Source organism: Crocodylus siamensis, chromosome 1, assembly GCF_052110815.1.
Source record: "Crocodylus siamensis isolate JL-2025a chromosome 1, ASM5211081v1, whole genome shotgun sequence".
NCBI lineage: Eukaryota > Metazoa > Chordata > Crocodylia > Crocodylidae > Crocodylus > Crocodylus siamensis.
Window position 1 is genome coordinate 115,594,983 of NC_143395.1, and position 24,902 is coordinate 115,619,884.

The following is a 24,902-nucleotide window of genomic DNA, read 5'->3' on the forward strand; positions in this document are numbered from 1 at the left end:
TGGAAATCCTAAGTTTTGATCTGATAAATATAGTTTCCAGGACTAGGGTGACTACCTTTTCCAAATTGGAAGATGAGACATATATCCACCCCCCTTCCTCCCTTTCCCCCACCCCCCATGGCACAGCTGGAGTAGAGCCAAGCAGAGCTCACGGGTGGGTGGAGTCAGATACAGGTTGTCCAGTGCAGGCTCAGTGTGCCCTGCCCTGCTGCTGCCCCCCCTGGGAGCCTTGCACCAGTGGCTCCACCATGGCAAGGTATCCCCTGCCTGCCTGGCAGCAGCGGGGCATGACTCTGTGCCATCACCCCCGCTGCTGCTGGGTAGGCAGGAGGTGTTTCACCATGGTGCTGCAATGTAGGGCTTCCAGGGGGAGGGCAGCAGGGTGGGGAGACCCAAGCTCGTATCTACCCTTAACCTGCACACAAATTGGGGGGGGGGGGGCACATTCCTCCTCCCTGTGAGTGTACACAGCAGGGTCAGCCCCCCTGCCACCCCTTGACTCCATCCTGCTCCAAGGCTGGACCTTATGGCCACACATTCCTGCCCTAGGCCCCATGCACCACCACCCTAGCTGCACAGCACCTCCCCACCAACCCTGCCCCACTCCCTCACTGTGGGGGCCTCAATATGCCCCTTCCACTTACCTGCAGGTAGCTGGGGGAGCTGCTGTCCATGACGATCTGGGCTGTGTTGCTGGCTACATGCATGTGTGCATGCATACACATGCACGTGGCATCCCCTACATCCTCTTTTTGCCCAGCTTCAAGCAGTCCCATGTGGGCTGGAACTCTGCTAGCCTGCAAAGGGAAACCCACCCCCACCATTTACCACATTTTTCCATTGTGAACAAAAAACCTGGATTTGATTCCTGTACAACACTGTGAATTCGGAACAAATGCTGTCCCGGAATTATTCAGCCCAGGACTTCTCGGGACTGTCCTGCCAAATTAGGGGTTGGGGGTCATCCTACCCAGGACTCTTTTTATGCATTCTACATTGAACAGTCACGGGATAAAAATAAAAGCAAAATAATCCTGAGAGACTAGAAGCCAGAGACTCCACACTCCCAGATGAATGCCCCAGCCAGAAGGCTACTGGTTCACACTCTTTCTTACTGTTCTCCTTCTGTTCTCATGACTCCTAAACTGTTTTCTGCTCTGTGGCACAGATTCAGCAGAAGAGTGTGTGGTGCATCCCCATCCAGAACAGACTTGTAGCTTATGACTAGAACACTCTCAGGAGCAGTGGGAGATATGGAGTTTGAATCCCCTCAAAAGGAAGAGGGAATCAAACTAGGTCTCCCCCTTCCAGGGCAAGTGTTCTAATCATTAGCTATGACATATAAAAGAGTGGGCAATACTGCCCCCACTTCCTGTCACTAGCAGGCATGCTCAGATCTTTTTGAGTGGGTCAGGCCCCTCAGGGCTTGTGACCAGTTCCAATGAGGACAGGGCCTGAGCAGACCCCACCTGCTTTCATCTCTAAATCTATATATTCACTTATGGAAGTGGCTGGATTCCAGCAGCTGTTCTTAGGCCCCTTTTTTTAGTGAGTTGAGTTGCTTAGAATTAGTCCATTGTTGCATGGGCCTTTTTTGGTCACAGCTTTGGACTAAAGTTTTCTTAACTCCTGTTTTAAGCACCTAAGTTTTTTTTTTCTGTGGATCTGACCCTTTGTCTTTTTTCTTCTCCTAACTAACTAATGGAAAATTTATAAAAGTAGATTATTTCTGGCTGGCCACTATCTACTCATGTTGCTTGTTTATCAGTTGAAGTGAAGTTTTAGTTTCGTTAATACTTGAGTACACATTTATAGTATCATCATCTTCATTCTGGTATAAGGGTAAAACACTCAAAAGAAAATTATGCAAATCATATACACCGAAATGTGTAATAATGTGTAATAAGCCTAGCATTTACTTTAGAAATTCAAGTCTGCCTAACTTGTAGCTGTGTGCAACTTCAAAGATGTTAAGGGTATGTTCTGAGAAGTTTCAAATTTTGGCCCTGATTTAGAACATCACTTAAATACATATACAAGTTAAAGCCCTTACTTAAATCTCATTGACTTCAATGGAACCGATGCACATTCTTGACATTACATACTGAAGGAAATGCATATGTAAGTTTTCATGAATTGGGACCACAGGAAATATAGAATACCTGTTAGTAATACCAAATATGCATACTTATTGAATGTTAATTTGTAATTGGGTTTACTTTAATGCACATTTAAAATAAAAGCATATCACTGAACCACTGAAATAATATTAGAGAAGAGATTATATAATCTATGGAGGTAATTTTCTGGGTTTTTGTCCAAAGTTGCCCAGGACAAAATAACACCTGAGATTTGACATTCTAACAAAGGGAAAATGCTGACTAAAAAGAGTAGCACTTTTATAGATACACACATATCATTGCAAGATCAAACTTTTAATTATTTATATACAGTATACATTGTTTCATATTTATTTATAACTAAATCATACATGATGTTGATATATTGCATTTTCCGCTCAAGTACCATACAAACATTTCTTATTATACTTCTACTTTGAGGCCAGCACTACCTGGTGAGTAATATGACATATGAAATGTAATCTGTCTCCATTAAAAGGAAGTAAAATATTGTAAGTCAAATGAAAAATAGCTTTATAATAAAGTTATATTAATATGAAATATGAATATTTGCCAAGTGAGAACTAATTTCCTTGGACTAAACAAGTTACACTTAAAATATGACACAAAAACCTAACTTATCTACTCCTAAACACAATTATAGTGTTGCAACTTTGAAAATATCTTTCTCCTATAATGCTCAGTTTATGTATGGTGTTTTACAGAAAGTGTAAAATTCAAGATAAAGAACCTTCCAGCGATTCAAGTAAATGACTACCCAGTTGCAAAAAAGTATCACATCTTTATCGTTGTCATTGTAATTATAACGTATCTGATGGAAGGATGTCTTTAGTACTGTACTTTCAAAATTCAGACAAGTACCCATTTACAATACTAGAAACATTAATCTTCTGTAAAAAAATATCACTAGTATTCTTTTTTTAAAGTCTAAAGTATAACTTGTGTGTTATACAAAACACGGAGCTAAAAAAAGAGACATCGAACAAAATGAATAATTTGTTCTTTCTGTTCTGTTAGGTGGGAAGGCCCAAAATGTGTCCTATATTTTTTCCTCCTTCCATTTCCTTGTAGTGTAACATAAGCATTATTCAGAATTTTTTTCTTGTGTTTTCTATAAAAGCAAAAAACGTAGCAATTCTTCCATGAGTAACCATATACTGTACTACAGTTTTCTGACTCGTGATCCATGTGTAGTGCAAGATAATTTCCGATTCTAAGATCCCACATACAGGTATAAGTATTCTACTCTAGTTGTGAGCATCAGTAGTGGAACCTAACAGCTTCAGTCCTGGCATGCAATAACATGGGTATCTCTCTAGAGAGGAGGGAACTAGATGTAGGAATAGATGTGATTGTCATACAAAGGGTCATATTTCTTCAGAGAAACATGTCTGGTTAAACTTCCATCTCTTTCATCAAACTTCCATCAATCTATCCATTTGTCTCTCTGTCTACACACACACACACACACACACACACACACACACACACACACACGTGTGCGTAGACAACAGAAAAATGATTCCTTTTTAGGCAGGGAAAACACTGAGGTAAAAGCTACAGGATAGTTTAAACAAACAGGCTGAATAATAGAAAATGAGGTTTTGGAAGGGACCTCAGGAGGTCCTCTAGTCCAACCCCTTGCTCAAAGCAGAACCATCCCCAACTAGATGGTCCCAGCCACGGATTTGTCTATCTGGGCCTTAAAAACCTCCAAGGATGGAGAGTCCACCACCTCCCTAGGTAACCTGTTCCAGTGCTTTACTACTCTCCTAGTGAGATTTTTTTTCCTAATATCTAACTTAAACTTCTCTGGCTGCAACTTAAGAGCATCATTCTGTCATCTGTCACCACTGGGAAGAGATTAGCTCCATCATTTTTGTTACCATCCTTCAGGTAATTGAAGGCTGCTAATTATACCCCCCACCCCCCATCTTCTCTTCTCCAGACTAATACAGACAGTCCTTGACTTACAATGTTTCAACTTATGGTGATTTGCACTTGCGGCACTCCACCATTTACACCCATGTTATTACTTATGGCACTGGATCCTTGCACTTACGGCACTACAGGGAAATTTTCAATGAGAAAAAGAGGGCAGCAAAACAAACATCCCTGGGTCAGTTTCTCGAAAAGCTATCATGTGGCCCTAAGTCTCCCCAAAATCTCCCCAAAGAAGTCCTTCTGAATTCCATGACCCTCATGATGTTCCTTCACCTTTTGATTAAATAAAATTTTATGTGATTAGTTACTGTATTGCCCTGTTTAATCGATTTATATACAGCACACTTTAGAACACTTTGTACTATACAGTGTATATCACTTATAGTTGATTTAAATATGGTGTTTATGGTCATTTCTATAAAAAGTTGGGCATCAGGCCCTTCAACAAGAACGTAACCCCCTATTATAACATTGTTTCTATGGGAAAATCAGATTCGACTAGCATCATTTCGACTTACAGCAGCACCTTTTCCAGGAATGTAACCTGCTGGAAGTGCAAGGACTGCCTGTAAGCCCAGTTCCCTTAGCTTCTCTTCAGAAGTCATGTGCCCCAGTCCTCCCGAGCCATTTTTGTGGCCCCCCAGCTGGAAAAGTTTCTGAAGAACATGGTTCTGATAGGTAAGCAAGACAGCTCCTTTTCCCCTTTCTGCAGGTGGCAGAGTCGGGAGCCCAACGGGGACAATGGGCAAAGGTAAGTAAAACTCGGTGACCTAACCAAGAGGGAACCGAGGTGGCCCGCTGAATCGTGGTGCTCCGCTGAGACAAACGGCAGTTGGCATGCAGCGGGGGTCACTGTGGCAACCAGGACGCTGGGTTCCGTGGCAGTTGGGGAGCCCGCAAGGATGCGTCACAGGAACTCGAGCCGCATAAGAAGCTTAGCGCTGGGACCAGGGCACAAAGCACTGGGAAAAGCATGTGCCCATCAGGGGCAGGGGCCGAGCAGGCCAAGCACAAAGAAGAGGTTAGGCTGAGTCAGTTGAATCCGTGAAGAGGAGGATGTGGTTATGCATGGGTAAAAGCAGAAGAGGCTGAAGAAGCTGTGAAATACAGCAGCTAGATCATGAGAGATAAAGGGGATGCTTGCTGAACTGTAAAATTGAAAGCCTGCCATTTGCTGCCATTGAGTTTTGCTGCTGACTGTTTGCCCAGGAGCAGCTAGCCGTGATAGTCTGAAGTCTGGCAGTGTGCAAGAGCTTTCGTAGGCAACAACCTACTTCATCAGATGCTGGAATGACTGTCTGCCCTAGGAAGTATTGGAGGGAGGTATTGATCTGGTGAAAAGCATCAAGAGTAGAGAGAACAAACTGCAGCTGCCTGAAATAGACTACAAAATCAGCAACATTTGCATATGTGTTTATAATGCTACAATCAGAATCAGGGTCCCATTGTCCTGGGTGCTGTAGCAAAAATATAGCAAAAGGCACTCCAAACATCTTACAGTCAGCTTAAAGAGGAGACTCAAACTGAGGGAAGGTAGTAGAGGGCATGGTAGAGGGGTACTGAAGCTATGGGAAGAAAAAAATGTGAAACATGAAAAAGAAATCCTTCAAATCTTTCAAATTTGAAATCCTTGAAACGTTTAGGCACTTGCTTAACTTTACTGCCAACGAACAGTCCTGTTAACTACTCACTGCAGTGAGGTCGAGACTGTGAGCAAGTTTTTGCAGGATCTGGGCTATACATTGACCATGCAGACTCAAGGAGACAGCTGACATCCCTAAAGGAAAGTTACTTGATCCATGTGAAGTATTAGGTCCTATAGTATTACCTGCAGAGTTAAATGTAACCCTTCATTCAAAGACAGTCAAGTTGAAGTGTTTCTTTCCCCAATTTAGTTTCATAGTTTCATAGTTTCTAGGGTCGGAAGGGACCTGAGCAGATCATCTAGTCCGAACCCCTGCCATGGCAGGAAATAATACTGGGGTCAAACAACCCCAGCAAGGTGTTCATCTAACCTCCTCTTAAAAACCCCCAGGGTAGGAGCCAGCACCACTTCTCTTGGAAGTTGGTTCTAGATCCTAGCCGCCCTGACCGTGAAGTAGCGCCTCCTGATATCTAGCCTAAATCTGCCCTCTGCCGCTTGTGACCGTTATTCCTGGTCACTCCTGGCGGTGCTCGGGGGAATAGTGATTCCCCCAGTGCCTGCTGATCCCACCTGACTAGTTTATAACAGGCCATGAGATCCCCGCTCAGCCTTCTCTTTTGGAGGCTGAACAGGTTCAGGTCCCATAGCCTCTCCTCGTAGGGCCTGCCCTGCTGTCCCCTGATCATGCAAGTGGCCCTCCTCTGGACCTTCTCGATGCTGTCCACATCCCTCTTGAAGTGCGGTGCCCAGAACTGGATGCAGTACTCCAACTGCGGCCTGACCAGTGCCACATAGAGGGGGAGGATCACCTCTTTGGACCTGCTTGAGATGCATCTGTGGATGCATGACAAGGTACGGTTGGCCTTCCTGACTGCCTCTCCACACTGCCGGCCCATGTTCATCTTGGAGTCAATGATGACTCCAAGATCCTTTTCTGCCTCTGTGCTGACAAAAGGGGAGTTCCCCAACCTGTAGGTATGGTGCCGGTTGTTCCTCCCCAGGTGCATCACCTTGCACTTGTCTGTGTTGAATCCCATCCTATTCATATCCGCCCACCCTTGTAACCTGTCTAGGTCTGATTGTAGCCTGATGCTTCCTTCTAGTGTGCCCACATCCCCCCACATCTTAGTGTCATCAGCAAATTTGAACAGGGTGCTTTTTACCCCCTCATCCAAATCACTGATGAAGATGTTGAACAGTGCGGGCCTGAGGACTGAGCCCTGCGGAACCCCACTGCCCACGTCCTTCCAAGTTAAGAAGGACCCATCCACTACCACCCTCTGGGTGCGGCCCTCCAGCCAGTTGGCGACCCAATTGACTGTGTGGGCGTCGACACCATAGTCCTCCAGTTTCTTAATGAGAACGGGGTGAGAGACAGTGTCGAATGCCTTCCGGAAGTCCTGGAAGACTATGTCCACTGCTACCCCTGCATCTAATGATCTGGTAATTTATTATTTATACTAAAAGTAACTGCCACAAGGTGGGGAAAAAATCAAAAGTTTATAATTTCTAAAACTTAACCTTTTGGATAACAATGGAGAGAAATGGATTAAAAAATAAGCACAGAAAGCATACATATTTTGCAAAAGGAACAGGATCTGCTTCATAAATTAAAAAAAAATCATATTATTTAACTAAATATTTACTAGTCCTTATCTGAGCCTGCTTCTATTAAATGTTTTCAACAGACTCATGCCGTCTCTGAGAGCAAGCCTCTGAATGTTTACTAGGAGAATGTGTGAAAGTGTCTTTGCTTCTATTCTGCAGGTAAGATAAGGGAATGCTTACAATTCAGGACTTTCAACCATTTTTAAGACAAGTGCATCATATGCATCTTTGCCATATGGCTTTAAATGACATTCTTAGTTAACCCTACAAAATTACATACAATATTCATTTCTGATGTGTTATTTGTGCCATGGAGAATCTATGAAGTAACTATACCATCAGCGTTGTAACTATACATTACCTTATGACTTTATATAAAGAATTCCTTATATTAGAACTAAATGTTTTTAATGTGCAATGTTAAACTTATTGTATTTTCCCCTAATAAACCCTTGTACTCTTTTATGCAAAGGCACCATCTAAGTGGGCCATTTTGCTATATGCTGGTCTTCTCTTATTAATTGTATTGTATTGATCCTCAAAATATTAACTATAAACATTTTCCCTCAAAAGTAATTGAAATAATATAATTCCCAGCAATTATTGGTTAAGGCCAGGATATACTGGCGAGTATATAGGGGACATGTTGCAGCTGCAAATCATTGGACAGTTGTGTTGTATTAAAGGTAGGATGTGTTAGGGTGGTGTCACAAAATTGCTTGCAACAGTTGCAACTCATTGGAAAATACTGGCCTATTAAAGTTAGTACCTGGTAGGAGAGAGAACCCTGGCCTGAAAGGGAACAACTTTACCATGTGTTAAGGGCACTTAACATGTGCTAAACTGGTTGAGCATGCCTCTGCTTGTGTTTTAACTGCACTTAATTAGTAAGTATTGTGTTGAATGTGTGACACCTCCCTAACATGTTAGCAACACACAAAACCGTAAGACTTGTTATACTTCAAATGAGTATAACAAGTTACATACAAATCATCTTGCCTGATGATTTGTATGCAAGATTGGCTAATGCCAGATGCTTCAAGAAAGGTATAACTTTGCTCCACCTGGTTAAATTGCTTAGTTGTGTAACATTAAAACACAAAAGGAGAAATGTCTTCTTTAAACACATCAATGAGTTCATGCTGTTTTACCTAATGAGTATTGATCATTTTGTTTTCCTAATTACAATACTTCTACTGCTACCCTTGTTATAGGGAACCCAGTAGTTCTCCACAGTTAAGGGCACAAATAACACTGAATCTAATGCCCAAAACTGCAAAATCTACCATGTATAACTTGGTTTTGAAAAATGATGTTAGCTTGATCTGAAGGCAAGTTTTGGGAGAAAAGCTCGTACCTTCCTGAGGTGCAAGCTATTACAATATACTCTGATCTGAAATTTCCTTTTTTATGGGAGGTTGAGGGTCAGTTTTGTGTGTGTAGCTCAGTGAGTCTTAACCTAGAGTCCCCTGAGATCTTTTCAAGGATGCAGTTGCGTTGCCATGCAATGTCAGCACTGTTAGGTTTGTAACCATGGGTGCAGGCAGAAATGCAGCTCCCAGCTGTAACTCAGAACTGTTTCTGCAAAGCGGTCTGTGAACATTACCTCGGACCAAACAGAAATTCACTGCTGGTTCCAGGGGCCAGGGAATGGAGCTGCAGGCAGGGAGCCTGCAGCCAGGTTCCCATAGCAACAGGCAGTGCTCTGTGCCAGTGCTCCTGTGTTCAGAATGGGAGGGAGGAAAGGCAGCAGAGGGAGCCCATTCTTGGGGCTTCCCAGCCAGTGCTGAAGGCTAGGGTGTGTGAATTGGAGTCCCCCACTTTGGAGGGGCTCCAATACACCCTGCCCACCCTCTGACTCAACACCAAACTAAATTCCCTCTGCTCCCTTTCCCTCCTCCCATTCTGAAAACAGCCACAGGCTGGAAGTTTGGCAGACAAATTACAGAAGATGCCACATTTTTAAATGTCTTCATCTGATACCTCATGCAATGAGGGGTCAGATTTTCACACAGTTGGTCACTTTCAAGCTGTGCACTTGTGCTTGGTCACAGCTATGAAACGCTTTCTGTGGCCAGCGCAGGCAAAAACCATCATTTCTGTCTGCAACCAGACAGGAGTTGCAGGATAAACCCAGAGATATTGGATAGGAATCCATAGGGCTAACAATACTCTGGTCTGTGGTCGTCTCTCCCAGTACTTTGCAACAGCAGCCTCAGGTTAGTATTTTCCTGTGAAAAGTAAGAGCTGGTGTTCCTGGGGGAATGCCCTGAGGCTAAACCAGGTGAGATCTAGCTCAAGAACAAGGCTCCTTCTGAAAACCCTCTGCGGTCTCCATGCCATCCCATTCTCTGGAGCGGTGCTAGTGCTGGAGTGTAGGGAAGTTAGGCCAAGTATGGACTACTTCGTCATGGCTGCTTTGGGGACTAATCTTGCCTTCAGTGGCTGCAGCTTCCACTGGGCCTTACACAGATTTCACCTGAAACAAAAGCAGGTAGCTCAGCGAAACTGTCCTGTCTCCAGCCCAGGGGCTGCTGTGTAAGAGTAGCCCTTCTGCAGCTCACAGCCAGCACAACACGGGCGTTCACACACGCACACTGGAGGGGGCGGGGGGTGCGTACACACATGCACACACGCACTGAATGGGAGGGTTCACACACACACTGAACAGGCGGTCTATGCACATACATCAAACGGGGGGGGGATACACGCACAACTCCACCCCTACAGGGTCATACGCACATCTCCCCACATCAGGGGCGTGCACACCCCTACGGGGTACAGACCAGCCCCACTTCGGGCCGGTACGCGACGCGACACGAGCACATCCGGGCGCTGCGGCTGGGGACGCGCATGCGCGGCGGCAGCCCCGCCCCGGGGCGCTGCGTTTCCGCGTTGCCAGGCGGGGGGGGCGGCGGTGCCGGGTTGTGTGTGCGCGCGCTGGGCGGCGGCAAATACCCCCGCACGGAGCGGGCGGCTGCGCGACGTGAGGCGGGGCTGGCGCTGGGCGCTGCACGGAGCGAGCGCGGCGGCTGCGGCAGGGGCAGCCCGGGCGGGCCCGGGGGCGCGGCGGGGCGGGGAGGGCAGCGCCGCTGTCTCCACCTCCTGCGTCCCCGCCCCTGCTCGGCCAGCCCGGCGCCGCGCCGGGGACACCGCTCCTGCCCGCGGATGAGGGCAAGCGCTGCCCGCCGCCGGCCCGCAGGAGCCGCCTGGTAGCCTGGCCCCAGGTCCCCGGCGGCGGCGCAGGTAGCAGCCGCGGGGCGCCGCCGCCGAGACCATGAGGAAATTTAACATCAGGAAGGTGCTGGACGGGCTGACCGCCGCGTCGTCCTCCTCCGCTGCCGCCGCCGCCTCCGCGCAGCAGCAGGCAGCGGCCGGGGCCCGCGACAGCGACATCGCGGAGACGCTGCAGTCCGAGCACTTCCAGCTCTGCAAGGTGAAGGCGGCCGCGGCCCGGGGGTGCGGGGCGGGGCCGGTTTCTTTCATCGCGGACCGGGTACCCCGGAGCCGCTGGGTCCTGGGCCGAGCCGGGCTCTGCAGGCTGCTCCCAGGCACGGGGAGGAGCGGCACCTGCGGGTAGCGCAGACCTCGCTGTAGCGTTTGGGCGCAGGCAGCTCCTGACGGACGGGCTGGGAGGCCCGGGAGCCTCCCGCTGCCTCTGAGAGCCTGGGCTGGAAAACGCGTTTCCCTTCCTCTGTCGAAAAGGCTGGCGCTGACTTGGCTGTAGCAGGCGGTGGTGATGTGCCAATCTGGTTGTGTGAGGGATGGGGAGAAGTTCATCGTTAGCCTCTTCCCGGCGGGTAGTAGCGTAATCATCGCCGTTGAGCTCAGCGCGCTGGAAAAAGGATGATGCAGCGAATTGATCTGCCAGCGGCACTGAGAGGAGTAAAAACCGATTTGAATATTAATACCCATTTTTATCTCCATGAAACATCCATGGCCTAGCTCGCTATGGTTGGGTTTGTGTGGGCTGCTCTGCGTTTTCCCTCCGTTTACGGCATCCTTACCATTTCATAGGTTGTCGCTAAGGGACCTGGAGATGAGAGATCAGTTTTCAGTCAAGTGGTTGTATTTACAGTTGCACTGCGAATACCTCACTGGGGGCAAAATATTAGAAGTTGTGGGACATGTCGTTAACTTCATCAAAGTAAATTGAGCCATCCACCTGAGTAGAAAATATATTTGTATTTCTGTACTCTGAAAACACTGGATTAAAATGGCATATGTGTGGTGTGTGTATTTGTGTAGCTGGAATTTCAGTGGGTGACTTACTATAAACACAAAAAAAATTGGCATTGGCCCAAACATGGTTTTATGCCTGTATAGCTGAAATCAAGTTTAGGCGAATGATACCAATACTTTCTCTTTTTCTCTTCTTATTTTTTGTCAAAAAGTCAGTCATATTATTTGGGCAGTTATCAGATTAAAATTGTGGCTAGTCAGAGTAGAAAGCTGTCCCAGTAGTGTAAGATTAAATACTTCTTTTTTCTTATTTATTTGATGGTTGGGGGGCTTTTTAAAGCTGTTGTGGGATAGAAGCTGCACTATGTTGTAGGGCCTGCTTAAAAGAAATGGGAATGGCTCTCTGAAGAACCATTTTAATAATTTATATTAAACAATTATGTAATTGTTTAATTTATGGTGCTGGCTTCATTGTCATGATTCCCAGGGAATATCTGATTTTAATTGTCAAAGCCCTGTAAACAGCCACAAACGGAAAGTGCCAGAGATTAGGGGAAAGGATAACATAAAACGGAGGAAGGGGAGTTGGTAGTGGCTTTGAAAAAAATCAAATCAAATCTTTAAAGTTTCAACAAGCATCCTTCCATACCCAAAGATGGAGAACATTTCTGGTGCAGAAATTAAGAGACTTCAGTCTAAAGTGTTGCTAGATTAGTTTGCAATTCTTTACTGAACTGCAGCTAAAAGTGAACCTGTTCTCCTAATACTGTTTTGGTTGTATTTATTTTTGGTCTGCTGCTTGACCGACCATTACTGCGCTGCTCTGACTTGTTAGACTGTACGCCATGGTTTTCCCTATCAGCCTTCAGCTTTGGCATTTGATCCTGTTCAGAAGATACTGGCCGTCGGGACTCAGACTGGAGCATTAAGGCTGTATCCTTTAATTTTGTTATAAAAGGAAATTGGTGTACTTGCGCATCAGAGGCATGTTTTGGTGCTGTTTCTGCTTTCCTTGAACAGCTATGACTATGCACTCTGGAAACAAGGTATGCCTTTTTAAGAAAGGGGAGAGTAGAAACCTTGATAGTAGTTTGGGTGGCATTTCTTTTGGCATCTAACTGAACTTATGCCAGCACTCTGATATAGCTGTCCAGTTCCCTTTATTTCAAGTCACTATATGCCTTCTGTGAAGTCTTGCTACTGTGCTGGCAGTTTAAAATAGTAAAACACAGATTAGAGTAAAGACCAGTGCTGTATAACAGAGGTGGGCAGTTATTTTGGGCAGAGGGCTGCTTACTGAGTTTTGGCAAGCCATTGAGGGCCACGTGACAGGTAGCTAGGGGCAGATAAATATACCCTAAATTTTTTTAGGAACCCTGCGGACCAGATAGAATGGCCTGGCGGGCTGCATCTGACCTGCGGGCCACATTTTGACTCCCCCTGCTATATAGGATTGTTGATGTTTTTTGGAGTTGGCTGTTTTCCAAAGGGCAATGATACATGCTGGCTCCATGTTTTCTCTCTATTAGACCTGTTTTTTAATGCCACTTTATTTCTCATTATTTTAGGGTAACCCAAAGATTCTAAGACACTTCAGGATTTGTTTCTCCCTAAAGTGTACAGTTTGTTCAGAATGGGATAGTAGATTTCACAGAAACATAGGGTTGGAAGGGACCTCCAGGGACCTCAAACCCTGTTTTGTAGTTTGAAACAACAATAAGCTTGTTCTTCTTGCTCGTTAAACAGAATTCACACTTAAACCCATTTTAAAATTATATAAAAAGTAGTTTAAATATCATTCCAAAAACGAATTGGCATTGTTTGGACTTCACTAATGGGGTTCTTGGTCAATTGAATTTGCCATTATCATGAAATGTTTTAAAGCTTTGACATTTTCTTTAAACCATCTTGCTAGAAAAATAAAGTTAATTCTGTAAAAGCTGCAGGTAAATTTAATCTTTCTCCTTTTACTGTGATACTCCCTGGCGCTATATGCAGAGAAGTACTTTTTTTTTTTTTTTTTTGGTACGTATCAAATTTAGACCAATTTAAGAACTCCCCTGCCCCCGCTTTTACTACTTTTGGTTACAAAAATGAAATGCTCTACTGTAATGATACTGTCTTTCAAATGAATTACAGTACTTAAATGGATTTTCAGTCTCAAAATTGTTTTTTAAATGATTTAACTTATTTGTATGTAAAACTTAAATCTCACAAGGTAGATTCAGAGGAGAGGGCTATAAACTGAGGTTACTGGTATATGCACAGTTCACACTGTAATTATAGTTCATATTAAGGTATGAGCATTTTTATAGAAAATACAGAAATAATTATAGTATAATATTGCTGCTTATTAAACTAGGACGTTACACTGAGATCTCATTTACTTATCTGTTGAAGATACCCCTCACATACAAGTTACTATTTATTTGTCACAAATTGAAATGTTGTGATATCCATTGAATGTAGCATTTTGAGTCTTACAATAAAAGTAGCTTCTAGTAAAGCTAGTTAAAGGTTGATTGTTATTAATTGCCTAATATTGGTATAATCAAGTGCCTTATGGGGCTGCTGTGCCTTTTGAACAGATAAGAGTAAATGATGCAGCATGGTAAAGGATAAGCACGTTTAGTTGGGGGGGGGAAAACGAGGAAAGAATGACTTTAAAATATAAGATGACATTTGTTTTCCTGAGTTTGTGGCATGCCACTTCTCCTGTAGCTTCCCCAAAGAGCAAATGTGGTAAGATATTTGTTAGTTTCTGAATCTTGTGAGAAAGGAATGAAATGGATAAAAATGGTCAGTTTAATTCTGCTGGTACAGCTGAAGAAAAACATGCCTTACAGCAGTGGAATGAGGCATAAGGTGCAAACACTAGTGTGTAAGGGAAAATGTTGGGAACCAGATGTGTTAAACCTTCATTCTCCTTCTGAACGGTCTCTCAGCTTGTAGATATAGAGATTCTAAAGACAAGAATAGGATAGAGACAATAACCTTCTTTTCCCACCCTCTCGGTCAGTAGGCAAGAAGTCTCTCCATCCCCATGGTCCAGGATATAGTTGGTAAGGGTAAGGGTGACTTTTAAGGCCTTGACTTCCTATGTAGAGTTTTGCTGTTACTCATTTTAGTAGTTATAATTCTGACATTGTAATGACAAGTGTAACAGATGCTAAAGAAGTCAAATCAATGTAATACAGTTGACCCCTGTTTCAGCAACAGTTGTAAGAGCAACAGTTTCTTACTGGCAGCAGCATTACCTGGGCACCTTGTCTAACTAACGGTCAGGAAGACACTCTTTGTAATGGGCAAAAGTTACGTAACAACAGTATAACACCAGCATACTGACATGTTAATGATGGATGTGTTGTATAGGATATGATGACTGAGATCTGGTTTGCTTCACCTTCTTCTGTGAACATGGGTATTAAAACAAATGGTACAACTTCTTTTTGTTATGAGGGACCCTCTCCTTTGCTTCTGTTTAAAATGTTTACCTGAAGAAGTTTTAAATGCTGTGAATTAAAAGGTTAATGTTAACTAACTTGGCTAAATGAAGGAAACCAAAACTGCTTCGTAAGTTGTGGAAAAAGTAGAAAATATTCTTAAGTTCTCATTCAATATGGACACAACTAAACTGGCTAATTAAATCATTCAGAATCTGTCTGTCTATACTAAAATTGTGTTGAACTGCTTCAGGCACGATCCTAGATGAGTTTAAGATCATGAGGTTAGAAAGAGGTTTTGTTTAGGCAATATGCCACCTGTTTTGCAGCTCTACCATGTTACTTTTGTCCACTGACACCATGTAGGCAACAATAAAAAGGTGTATTGATGTGTTTTCTTTAAATCCTAGTATTTAACACATTGTCATTAAAAATTACAGCTTTGTCTTAGTGAAAATGAAGCCTAAGGGTATATGTGCCCTTTTTTGCATTAATGTCAAACTCCAGGTATTAAGCCCTTCCTGACCTTTCTACCCTCCCCCTTTTTAAAGCTAGGTTTAGAAAAGCTCTAAATGATGCTCCATAATGGGTCTCAAACCCAATCCATTATATAGTTGTAAAAATTTGGAATATCCACAACATCTTAGCTCTGCTAGTAAATGTCCTAGAAGAATTAAAATAGGTGCATCATGTCTGTTAAACTTTTCTCATTAATAGCTGTTTATTATTATTACTACTACCTTGCCTTTGTTCTTTAATAGATAACCAGGTAGCTTGGAGGTAAACCCTGACAAGGCTTTCATAGTCCATGCCTGCTTTGGTTTTTCCTGTAGCAGTAGTTATTTTTGGGAGTTGTAGTTTGAGAAACAGAGTAGTTCATGAAACAGAGTAGTTCATAAGGAAGAGGTGTCAGAACTTGTTTGTATTTGAATTGGAGTTCCCAAAATAACAAGCTTGTATTACTGTACCTGGTCCCTCCATCATTGTGTTATAAATACAGGGTAGAATATGTAGCTTTTGGGGTACTATTAATATTTTCATAACTCGTTACCTAATTTAGGTGGGAAATCTCTAATATGGTAAAAACCAAATATATTTTTGTGTAGATTTTACAATCTGAGCACTGCAGCTTTTTGATAGTTCTACACTTAAATTCAAGAATCATCTTCTCATGGTTGTTTAGAAAAGGGGAACTCTGCTCCTTAGTATCCAGAGTTAATCAGACATAATAGCATCTCTCTGATTTTGTTCTTTAGCTATGCGCAAACACTTGATCACCTTGCTTTAGAGCAAAATTTCCCATGTTGTGGTCTTCAAAATCATGATCATGTTGGCTGTCCGTTTGCTTTTCAGTTAAAATTTGTTAAGGGAGCTTGGATGAGAAATGTTTTAAATTGATACTCACAAAATTTGGGGAATACAGTTCTGAAATTTGGCAAATTTATGAGATTGTTTAGTCAGATGGATAGACAAGGCTTAGCTTGGTTTTGTTGCCTTATCTGAGTCCTGAGTACGGGAAACTTTTTATACGTTCCCTGTCCTCCTAAACATTATGAAATATCTAGTGATTTCCAGTATTGCATCAGGCTTGCAAATTGAACCACAGTTCTTTCCTCGTAACTGTCATTGGTTTCCTTCCCTTTCTTGGATGAAAGACCTACTAAAAGTATTTAAAAACTTGGCAACATTTTATTACTTTGCATACTGCCAGGAAATGATTGGAATATCCTTTCCCACTCTTCTTAACTCTCTTTAAATTGAGCATATTGAGATTTAGCATATGTTTAAAGAGTTGGACAGTTTCAAAAAGATAAAATTGATCTGCTAGGCTTTTTCAGTACTAGTGTGCATTCAAGTCAGGCCTTCCATTGGCTTCTAACACAGTGATGGAATTGTTTAGGGCTCAGTTCATATATTAAAAATGAATAAGCCCACTGTTTCTCCTTTTACCACATGTTGAAAGATTAGTACAAGATATAGGACAGAAGACATGATCTTTGGAAACTTAATCTGACTGTTGTCATAAGCAGGAAAAACTTAGTGGTTTGAGCAGGAAACTAGAACTGAGTCCTGGGTCTCCTTCCCAGCACTGCTCCTTATTTTCCTTTGGGTAGAGATTATTGCATTTTTCTGTGTTTCAGTTTGTCAGTGAAAACTGGACAGCATGATGGTGTTAAATGCTTTTGAGGTATTGCATAATTGTAAATGGTTTCTGTAAGCCTTAAAGAATTCAGATGCATCTAGGATCTTAGTCTCTCTCACGCTAAAGATTACACCAGATCTTCAGACTTGAGGACTTATCAGCAGAATTACAACATTGTGCCTTTCACCTAGACAAAATGGTGTCTAGCACTTAATAGGATTCCTGTTCTCAGGCGTCATAGGTTATTTCATAAGTTATTGGAGGATGTTTCTTTTTTTTTTTTTTAAACTTGCATACAAATCCAGTTCACAAATAGAGGAGAATTTTTAAGTAGGGATGTCTTTCATTTTCTTGAAGTTGCATATGATTCAAGATCCAAGGCATTCCTAACTCCTTGTCCTTTTCTCTTGCATGGGGGAAAAAGCCTCTCATCTTAGAACCAAGTATGAGGTGGTGGGGGCCAAGCAGTTGCTGTGACTCCAGCTGGACTACAGTTGCTGTCTGCCCCCTCTATCTCTGCACCTCCTGCTGCTCCTCCCCTGCAGCCTCAACTCAAGCCCCCACTACCTCTCCCCTGACTGCATCTCCCCCCCACTTTGCCTTTGCTCCGCGCTGGCAGGCTTCATCCTCCCTTCTGCATCGAACATGGCTCCAGCCCAGCCCAGCCCTGTAGCAGTGGTGTTGGCTCTGCACAACTGCTATGGGGCCAGAGTGGATCTGTGCCCACAGGGTGTAGTAGGGACATAACCTGCCAGTGGTAATGGAGAGGCAGAGGCACAGGCCAGGGGAGAGACTTTTTGAGGCGTTGGTGGATATGAAAGGAGGTGTGAGCAAGACTTGTGGTGGGGGTGGGGCAGAAGTGGCATGGAGGGAAGGACAAGCAAAAGGGGAGTGGGGGCTTGAAGCTGCAGGGAGTAAGTGGGGTGGGGTGGGCAGGTGGCAAGCTGCCTGCTTCCCTGCCTCCACACTGCCTGTCCATACCAGCTGCCGCTTTACTGCCTGCCCCATTACTGCCCCTTACCACCTCCCCTACGATGTGCTTCTTTACTGCCCCTCCACACTGTCTGTCCTCATACAGCCTGCCCTGTTACTGCTTCTTCCACTCTGTGCCTCTACAACCTACTCCATTACTTCCCTCCTCATCACCTCTCCCCTAGCTGCAATTTTTGGGGGTAGGGAGAAGTGAATTTAAGGTGCTCCTCAGTCATTAGATTCTGTACATAGGAAATTATAATAAATGTATACATTTTTTCATGTATAAAATCTAATTATGGGGGTATTTGGGTATCAGTTGACAAGCAATAGAGTTTTACAGGAGACAGAAAACTTCCCTATGACATGGCTGGAACACTGAGCAGGTTTGTTAACAGGTTTCTGTGTTCTGGATAAAGAGTTTTTAGTTGATGTAATTTCCAGCAAGAGAATATTTCAGGCTATATTACCTCAGTAACCTTGTTCTGTATTTGAGCAGTTATGTAGAGGAATCTTGACCACATGTATTGTGTTTAGGAGTTTTGCTGATATTTAGATCTCACTATGACTGATGGTACTAGGGGTAACAGAAGGGAAGATTTTTTTTTTTTTTTACCTTATCTACTTTGCCTTTTGAAGATCTAGAACTACCAATCCAGTTCTTACATCCTTGGGTGTTGCTTTTTCCTCATCTTGGAGACTGAGGACTAAGTATTTCCTTGTTTATAGTAAGTAAAGTGTTTAAATATGTAATTTCCTTGCACTCCAGTGAAATGCAGTTCTGATTTTCCTCCTTTCTCCAAAGAAGGAAGGGAGGAAGAAAATGAGAACCATAGGAAGAAGATGAAAGCTACAGCTATTTGGAGAAAGATGGGGTTAGTGGCTTCCTTTCTTTCCTTTTTCATATCCTTGTGACAAAGTATTTAGCAGAATTTGCAGATTTCATTGGAATCTGGCAGGCTGTACTGTGAGTGCTTCTGCTGCGGCCTTGAAACTTGCAATCTCTTGGGTTGTCAACCATGTACCTTGGCATCTGTGCCACACCAGCTCCCTGCTTAGTGGCTCTATGTATTCAGAGTAAAAATTAATTATTCTTTTCCAAATAGATCCAGGTGTATAACTACATCAAGTTAATTTATTTTTTTAGAAGAGCATTATTTTCATTTTCTGATACTAAGGCAAAATCTTTATGTTACAACACTGAGTAGAAAATATATATTTTTTTGCCTATTATGATAGGTAATCATAGATATGTTTGAAAATCACACTATGTATTGCACCAGTTTTACAGTAGCTTCAACTTTTGTATTCATCATATTACAGTTAAGTTTGGTTAAAGTCCAAACTACGTTATGACCAGAGAGATTTATGAAGTTGAAAATATTCTTTAATTAAAATAAACACTGTTACCATGTATATGATTTAAGCACCAAATCATGGAAGTATGATAAAGGTAAATAATATTTTATGGCCCTTGGTTTCATACAGGTAGTGTCACATCAGTTGCTTACTACTTGCTACTAATCCCTTATCTGATCTAGGAGAAGAAAACAATTTGACCCTGGGACGTGACTAAGTGAAACAGGAATCAAAAGAGGACTGATTTTTCTAGAAATCCGTTTCTTTTTCTTAAAAACTAAAGCTTAATAACCAGATGTAAAGTGGTGGTAAATGAGCAAGAAGGCTCAGACAATATGGAAGAGATGGGATATTAGATGTAATAATCTTAGAACACTGTCTGTTAGTGGAAAATAACACAATTTGTCAACTAAATGTTATTCCTAGTGTAACCAGTGCTTGACCAGCAGTGCAGTGAATAATTCTCTCTACATGTGTGCAAAAGTTGAGAACAGTAGAAAAGTTCATTTGCCCCTGCATACTTAGTGCAGGCTAATGGAATTTTGCATGAAATTCCAGAGAACTTAGTTTAAGGCAGTGGTTCTGAACCTTTTTTTAGATCGAAGGCACCCCTCAAAATGACTGCTCTTAGTTGTCACTTGTGGGTTTTTGTTTGTTTTATTTTTGACTGGAAACATGAGCAATTATTCTGTTGCAAAAAATCTGGAAGACTACAACAAATCAAAATGTTTTTGACACTGGATTCCTATTTGAAATCTTTGGTTTTACCCTGTGAGTCGTGGAATTGTTTGAAAACTTGAGTGCTAATGTGCAGAACTCTGGTTAAAATCACTCGTTTAGGATAACTGTGAGAATCGAGGTTACTTCAGAGTTTTGTCTGCATTGTAGGTCACAGTTCGTCCTATTTGTTCCATTGTTACATGTGGTCCATTTCCAGTGCCATCTGACTGCACTTTGCTTTTCTGAAAGGAATGGTAGTGTTTAATTCTGGCCATGGAGTACTTTGTAAGCAAGTGTGGTTCCATGCATTTGGAGACTTAATTTGTTAGCATGGGGTGTAGTCAGTCTTCACTCACCCATGAACAAGAGATCCATATCTACTTGTGAATCTGGATTACATTTGTGGCAGTGAGTTGCCAGGGCCACTTGCCTGTTTTGCAGAAACTTTTGAGAGGATTTCATTTAATGTTGAATCACTACATAAGTTGTTTTAAGGGAGTCAACTAGTTTGACCTGCATTCATCCTATGACTATGCCAGAGGCTTTAATATGCAGGTCAGCTAGTGATATGCAAGATGACTCTTATTTATATGTTGTCTGATTTCCACTTACTCCTCCCCACTGCTCTTCAGTGATAATAAAGCACACTTATTATGCAAAATGTATTATTGTCTTTTCATTGTACTTGTTCTTACTGTGCTTTCTTGTTGTTTTAAATGTACAAAACTTGAAACTGTTAAGTGATGACCTCCTGGCACAATAGCCATTAAAAATCCATAGCAGTGGCACCTTGTGGCTTTGAAAATTGGGGGACAAAGGGGCAATTTGAAACAAAGCCAAGGGATGTAGTTTTCTAGCTTGTGGATGACTAATATTTATTGGATGAGGATCAGTGTTTTATCCTGAAGCCTGATTTACCTTAATTTGACTTTAAAGACTTTTACATAGTGACCTTTTTTCTGTGCAGCTTAGTTTTAAAAATGGTGATTACTTAACCTAATCTGACACATTGGGACAGTTCTAGTAAATCTGTTTAATGATGTTGTCTTACTGTAAATTAAAAAAACTATTTTTGTCAGTCAAAAAAAATTACTCTTGGTGAGGCAAGACAGAGTAGGCATAATGGGGGGGAGTAAGCGGGAAACAATGTTTCTATATCTCTTTGAAATGTATACAAGTGAACAAAGGTGTTTGTGGTTTGAAATGGTAATACTATTTTAATCTCGCCTTGTGAAGACAGGTTAGTTTTGACTTTGTATTCAATCCAAGTAGTTCCCTTTTAGCTGTATGCTAGCTAGCTGCGGCAGTGCTGTTCAAAGTGAAATTATACAATATAAATCAGTCTGAATATATATATGCATGTATGTTTGTTGCTTTTACACTTTGCATTTTTAAATTCAGAATAAAGCTTTAAAAATGTTTCTGCTTTTAGTGGCTCTGTGAAAAGATATTCATTTGCATATTGTCATTGAAATGTCAAGAGGAGTTAATGTATAAAGGGGCTTGAATGTATGCTTTTCATTAACGCAGACTGATTTGTAAAACAAAGCCCTGTTTTAGGGGTTTTAGCAATGTCATCTACTGCTGATCAAAATGTTCAAAACTTGGCTTTCCAGTAGTAACAATAAATGCTGAGTTTTCTTTAGAAATAGCTGCCAGTGCTGTTCCTGTGACACTTGATAAGGCGCAGTGCAGACTTAAGTGTTGCAAATCTGCAAAATCAAGTCCTCTCACTGTGTCTACTGACTAGAGGCAAGTAGCTGGATTATGGCCACCATAGTGAAGGAAGATAATTCTAGCTTGATAGGTATAGCAGTCAACTGAAACCATAAAATGAATGTCCTCATTAATTTGCTGAAAAATGGGAAGAAGCTCTGAATTTTTGGTAACCCTTTAAAATATTCAGATTGTGTTTCTACATAATATTCTATTCTGTCTTTCCTGTTAAACTTCAATAAGATTTTTTTTTTTAATTCATAGGCATTGATATCTAATAGGATAGGAAAAGAGCAAGGTAGAGGACTAAGTTCACCTGACTAAAACATCGTTTTCTAGTTCTGGAAATGGCTACTCTGCAACATATTCCTGATCTTGCTATTTGTGACAGAGGCAGTACCCCTTCTGTTAATTAGCATAAGCAGATGGATAGGGGTGTTTAAATTTGCTTTTTGTCTACTTGCTTGTTACTATAATGAGATGATGTGGAGCATATTAGTTGCAGAGTTTCTGACTAATTTATGGTAAATTGATAAAATTAATGTTCTTGGGTTCTTTTTATATGCATTGTGTCATGCATTTAATCTTTCTTTAACCTTTCCAAATAACTTGTCTTGTTTATGTTTACAGAATGACACTGCATTTTGTTGCAGTTGAGATCTATTTTTAGTTGAACTATGTAGGCTGGGTTTTAGAGCTATAATTACTAGTCATTTTAAGGAGCTGTATTTACACAAGCCAAACGTATGAATACTATTAAATTAACATTTTGACTTTGCAGTGTTCTTTTCTGTTGTACTATTCACACAATTTTATATTTAAACTAGCACAAAACAAGAAAAAACCTACTACCAGGTTTTCTAGACTTTTGGTTCACAACTGTGTCTCAGCAAGTAAACAGATGGAGAAAAAAACCAGATGAAAACAGAATTTTTTTGTTAGGATTCCTGTTAAATATGTAGGTATAATCCTGTTGTTGCCACTAACACGATGAAGCTATAGAATATCTGCTCATCTGCTGCCAAATAGGAATGCAGTAATTTTGGAAGAATTCCTGGTGGGATATTAAGTTAGATATTAGGCCAGCAGCTTCCCTTTCTTGTAAGTACCATAGTTTCTTGAATACCACACACCCTCAAATAAAATATGCACCTCCCTCCCCATTGTGACTTTTAAAAATGTTTTTTCCAGAATCATGGCTAACTGTGTGAAATCCAAATAAATCCATCTGGAAGCTTAGTGTCTAGGAAGTGTAGTATCCCAGGAGAGAGAAGTCTGGGTGAGGCAGCAGGAACTTCTTGGTGTGGCAGGACAGCAACAAGGCTAGGCCCTAGCCCCTTGCAAGGGTAATAGCAAGACTGTTGCTTCTTTACTGTAAATAGTTAAATAGTCCTTTACATTCCTGTAACTAGTAGTGTTATTTCCAAACTACAAGCCTCATCAAGGTACTACAGACTCTATGCAGCAGCTCAGTTGCCCCTAGCCAGCTCAGTGGCTCTTCAGCCAAAAGCTGTTGCTTCCCCATCACCAATGAGAAGGTTAACTTTGAGCTCTGCCCCTTCTGTTTGTATCACCAGGAAGAAATGGCAGCCATGAGCTACAGGATCTGTATGCTTTATTTTACCCTGTTTCTATTTCAGCAAAGAAATCAGTTTCCCTACATGTCCCCCAATTTTGGGGGAGGGGGCAATGCAGTATTATCATCTTTTCTTATGCTTGCAAAGTCCTTGTTTGGTTGTTTTGTTTTGTTTTTTCTTTCACAGTTTTGTCCTGCCGGAGTGACTTCAAATCCCGTGACACCAGCTAACCTGGTATTTGGTGCTAAATTCCTTTCCTCCTAAATCCCCTCATTCCTTTTGAAAGAAAATCCACCCGAAGGTTTATTTCAGTCTCTGCAGCACGTAATGTGTGTTTGTAATATACCTATTTAATACTTTGTCTTTCAAACATTACCTGTGCAAGCACTACCTCAAGTAGACCTATTTTTAGTGCCTGTTCAGTGGACCAGTAATAATATGCAAGTGAATGGAAAATAAATGTAGAACCAAATTGTACATATTTAGATGATGGTTGGGTAGATCCATAAGTCACGGGTTTGTCCAATTTGCTTTGTCTTGTTTACAGATTTTACTGAATTTATCTATCAAAAGATAGAAACTATTTAGCATGATTCTGCTTGGAACAGTCATATTTTAATAATGCTTTTGTGGGACTGAGTATTTGTCAGAAACTTCTGTATCAGACAAATTTAGCTTTAGATGGCTTTTCCTTGAGCTTCCTGGCTTGCAAACTAAAGTTATATTTTGCATGCTACAACAAGAAACACATTTTCTATATGCTGTCTTGCTTTCATTTATACATATGCTAGTCCAGTATTTAATTAGGCTTTTGTTTTCACTTGTGCAGTTTTCTTGCCTTAAGTTATTTTTTGTAGATATAATAGAGTGAAATTTGGTAAATCCATCTATTGATTCATAAGAGGAAATAACATATATGTAGTTCACTAAGTCATATATGTGTGAGTTTGGGTGGTAACACATTTAGCAGATATGCTTTCTGGTTTTATCAATCCTGTCTGTTGATTAATAGTGCCTTTTTTATGTAGTCACTTTGTAGAGCAGAGGTCCCCCTTAAGGTTTGGGAGTAGAGTTGTAAGCTGTCGTTTAATATGAAATGAAAAGTGGTGGTTGAATATAAGTGCCAAGACTGAACAAGTATTATATAATACACAGTTTGGTTGTAAAGAATCCCTTGTGTTCACGTAGTCAGTCTTCTGCCTCTTGACAGGATTAATTTACTTTTCCCCCTAGGAATACTTTAATAGTTTTATTGGACCAACTATTTAGGAGACAGTTGTTTGTTGGTGAAACTACTTTCTCAAACATACTTTCTCAAACTCAAGCTTAAACTGCAGTTTTGGGCACTTCTGAAATTACCAAGTTATGCACAGTTGTGTTTTTAATAACAGACTGGTTAAAGTTCCAGCTGTACTACATAAAGCTGTAGGAAAACTACACATGTTTATTTTT

At 41.8% G+C, this 24,902-nt stretch overlaps 1 protein-coding gene across 5 annotated transcripts in view; it reads left to right on the plus strand.

Annotated features, from left to right (window-relative positions):
- Positions 1-10,199: 10,199 nt before the first annotated feature.
- STXBP5 (syntaxin binding protein 5) overlaps positions 10,200-24,902 on the plus strand; it is a 207,713-nt gene continuing 193,010 nt past the window's right edge. For 4 of the 5 annotated variants that reach the window (XM_090041024.1, XM_090041030.1, XM_090041038.1 and 1 more), the window contains exons 1-2: positions 10,200-10,774; positions 12,356-12,453. In XM_090041024.1, coding sequence (XP_089897150.1) covers positions 10,616-10,774; positions 12,356-12,453 — 257 coding nt within the window. In that variant the 5' untranslated portion in view covers positions 10,200-10,615. The remainder of the gene's footprint in view (positions 10,775-12,355; positions 12,454-24,902) is intronic. The other variant, XM_090041054.1, reaches the window with a different exon arrangement.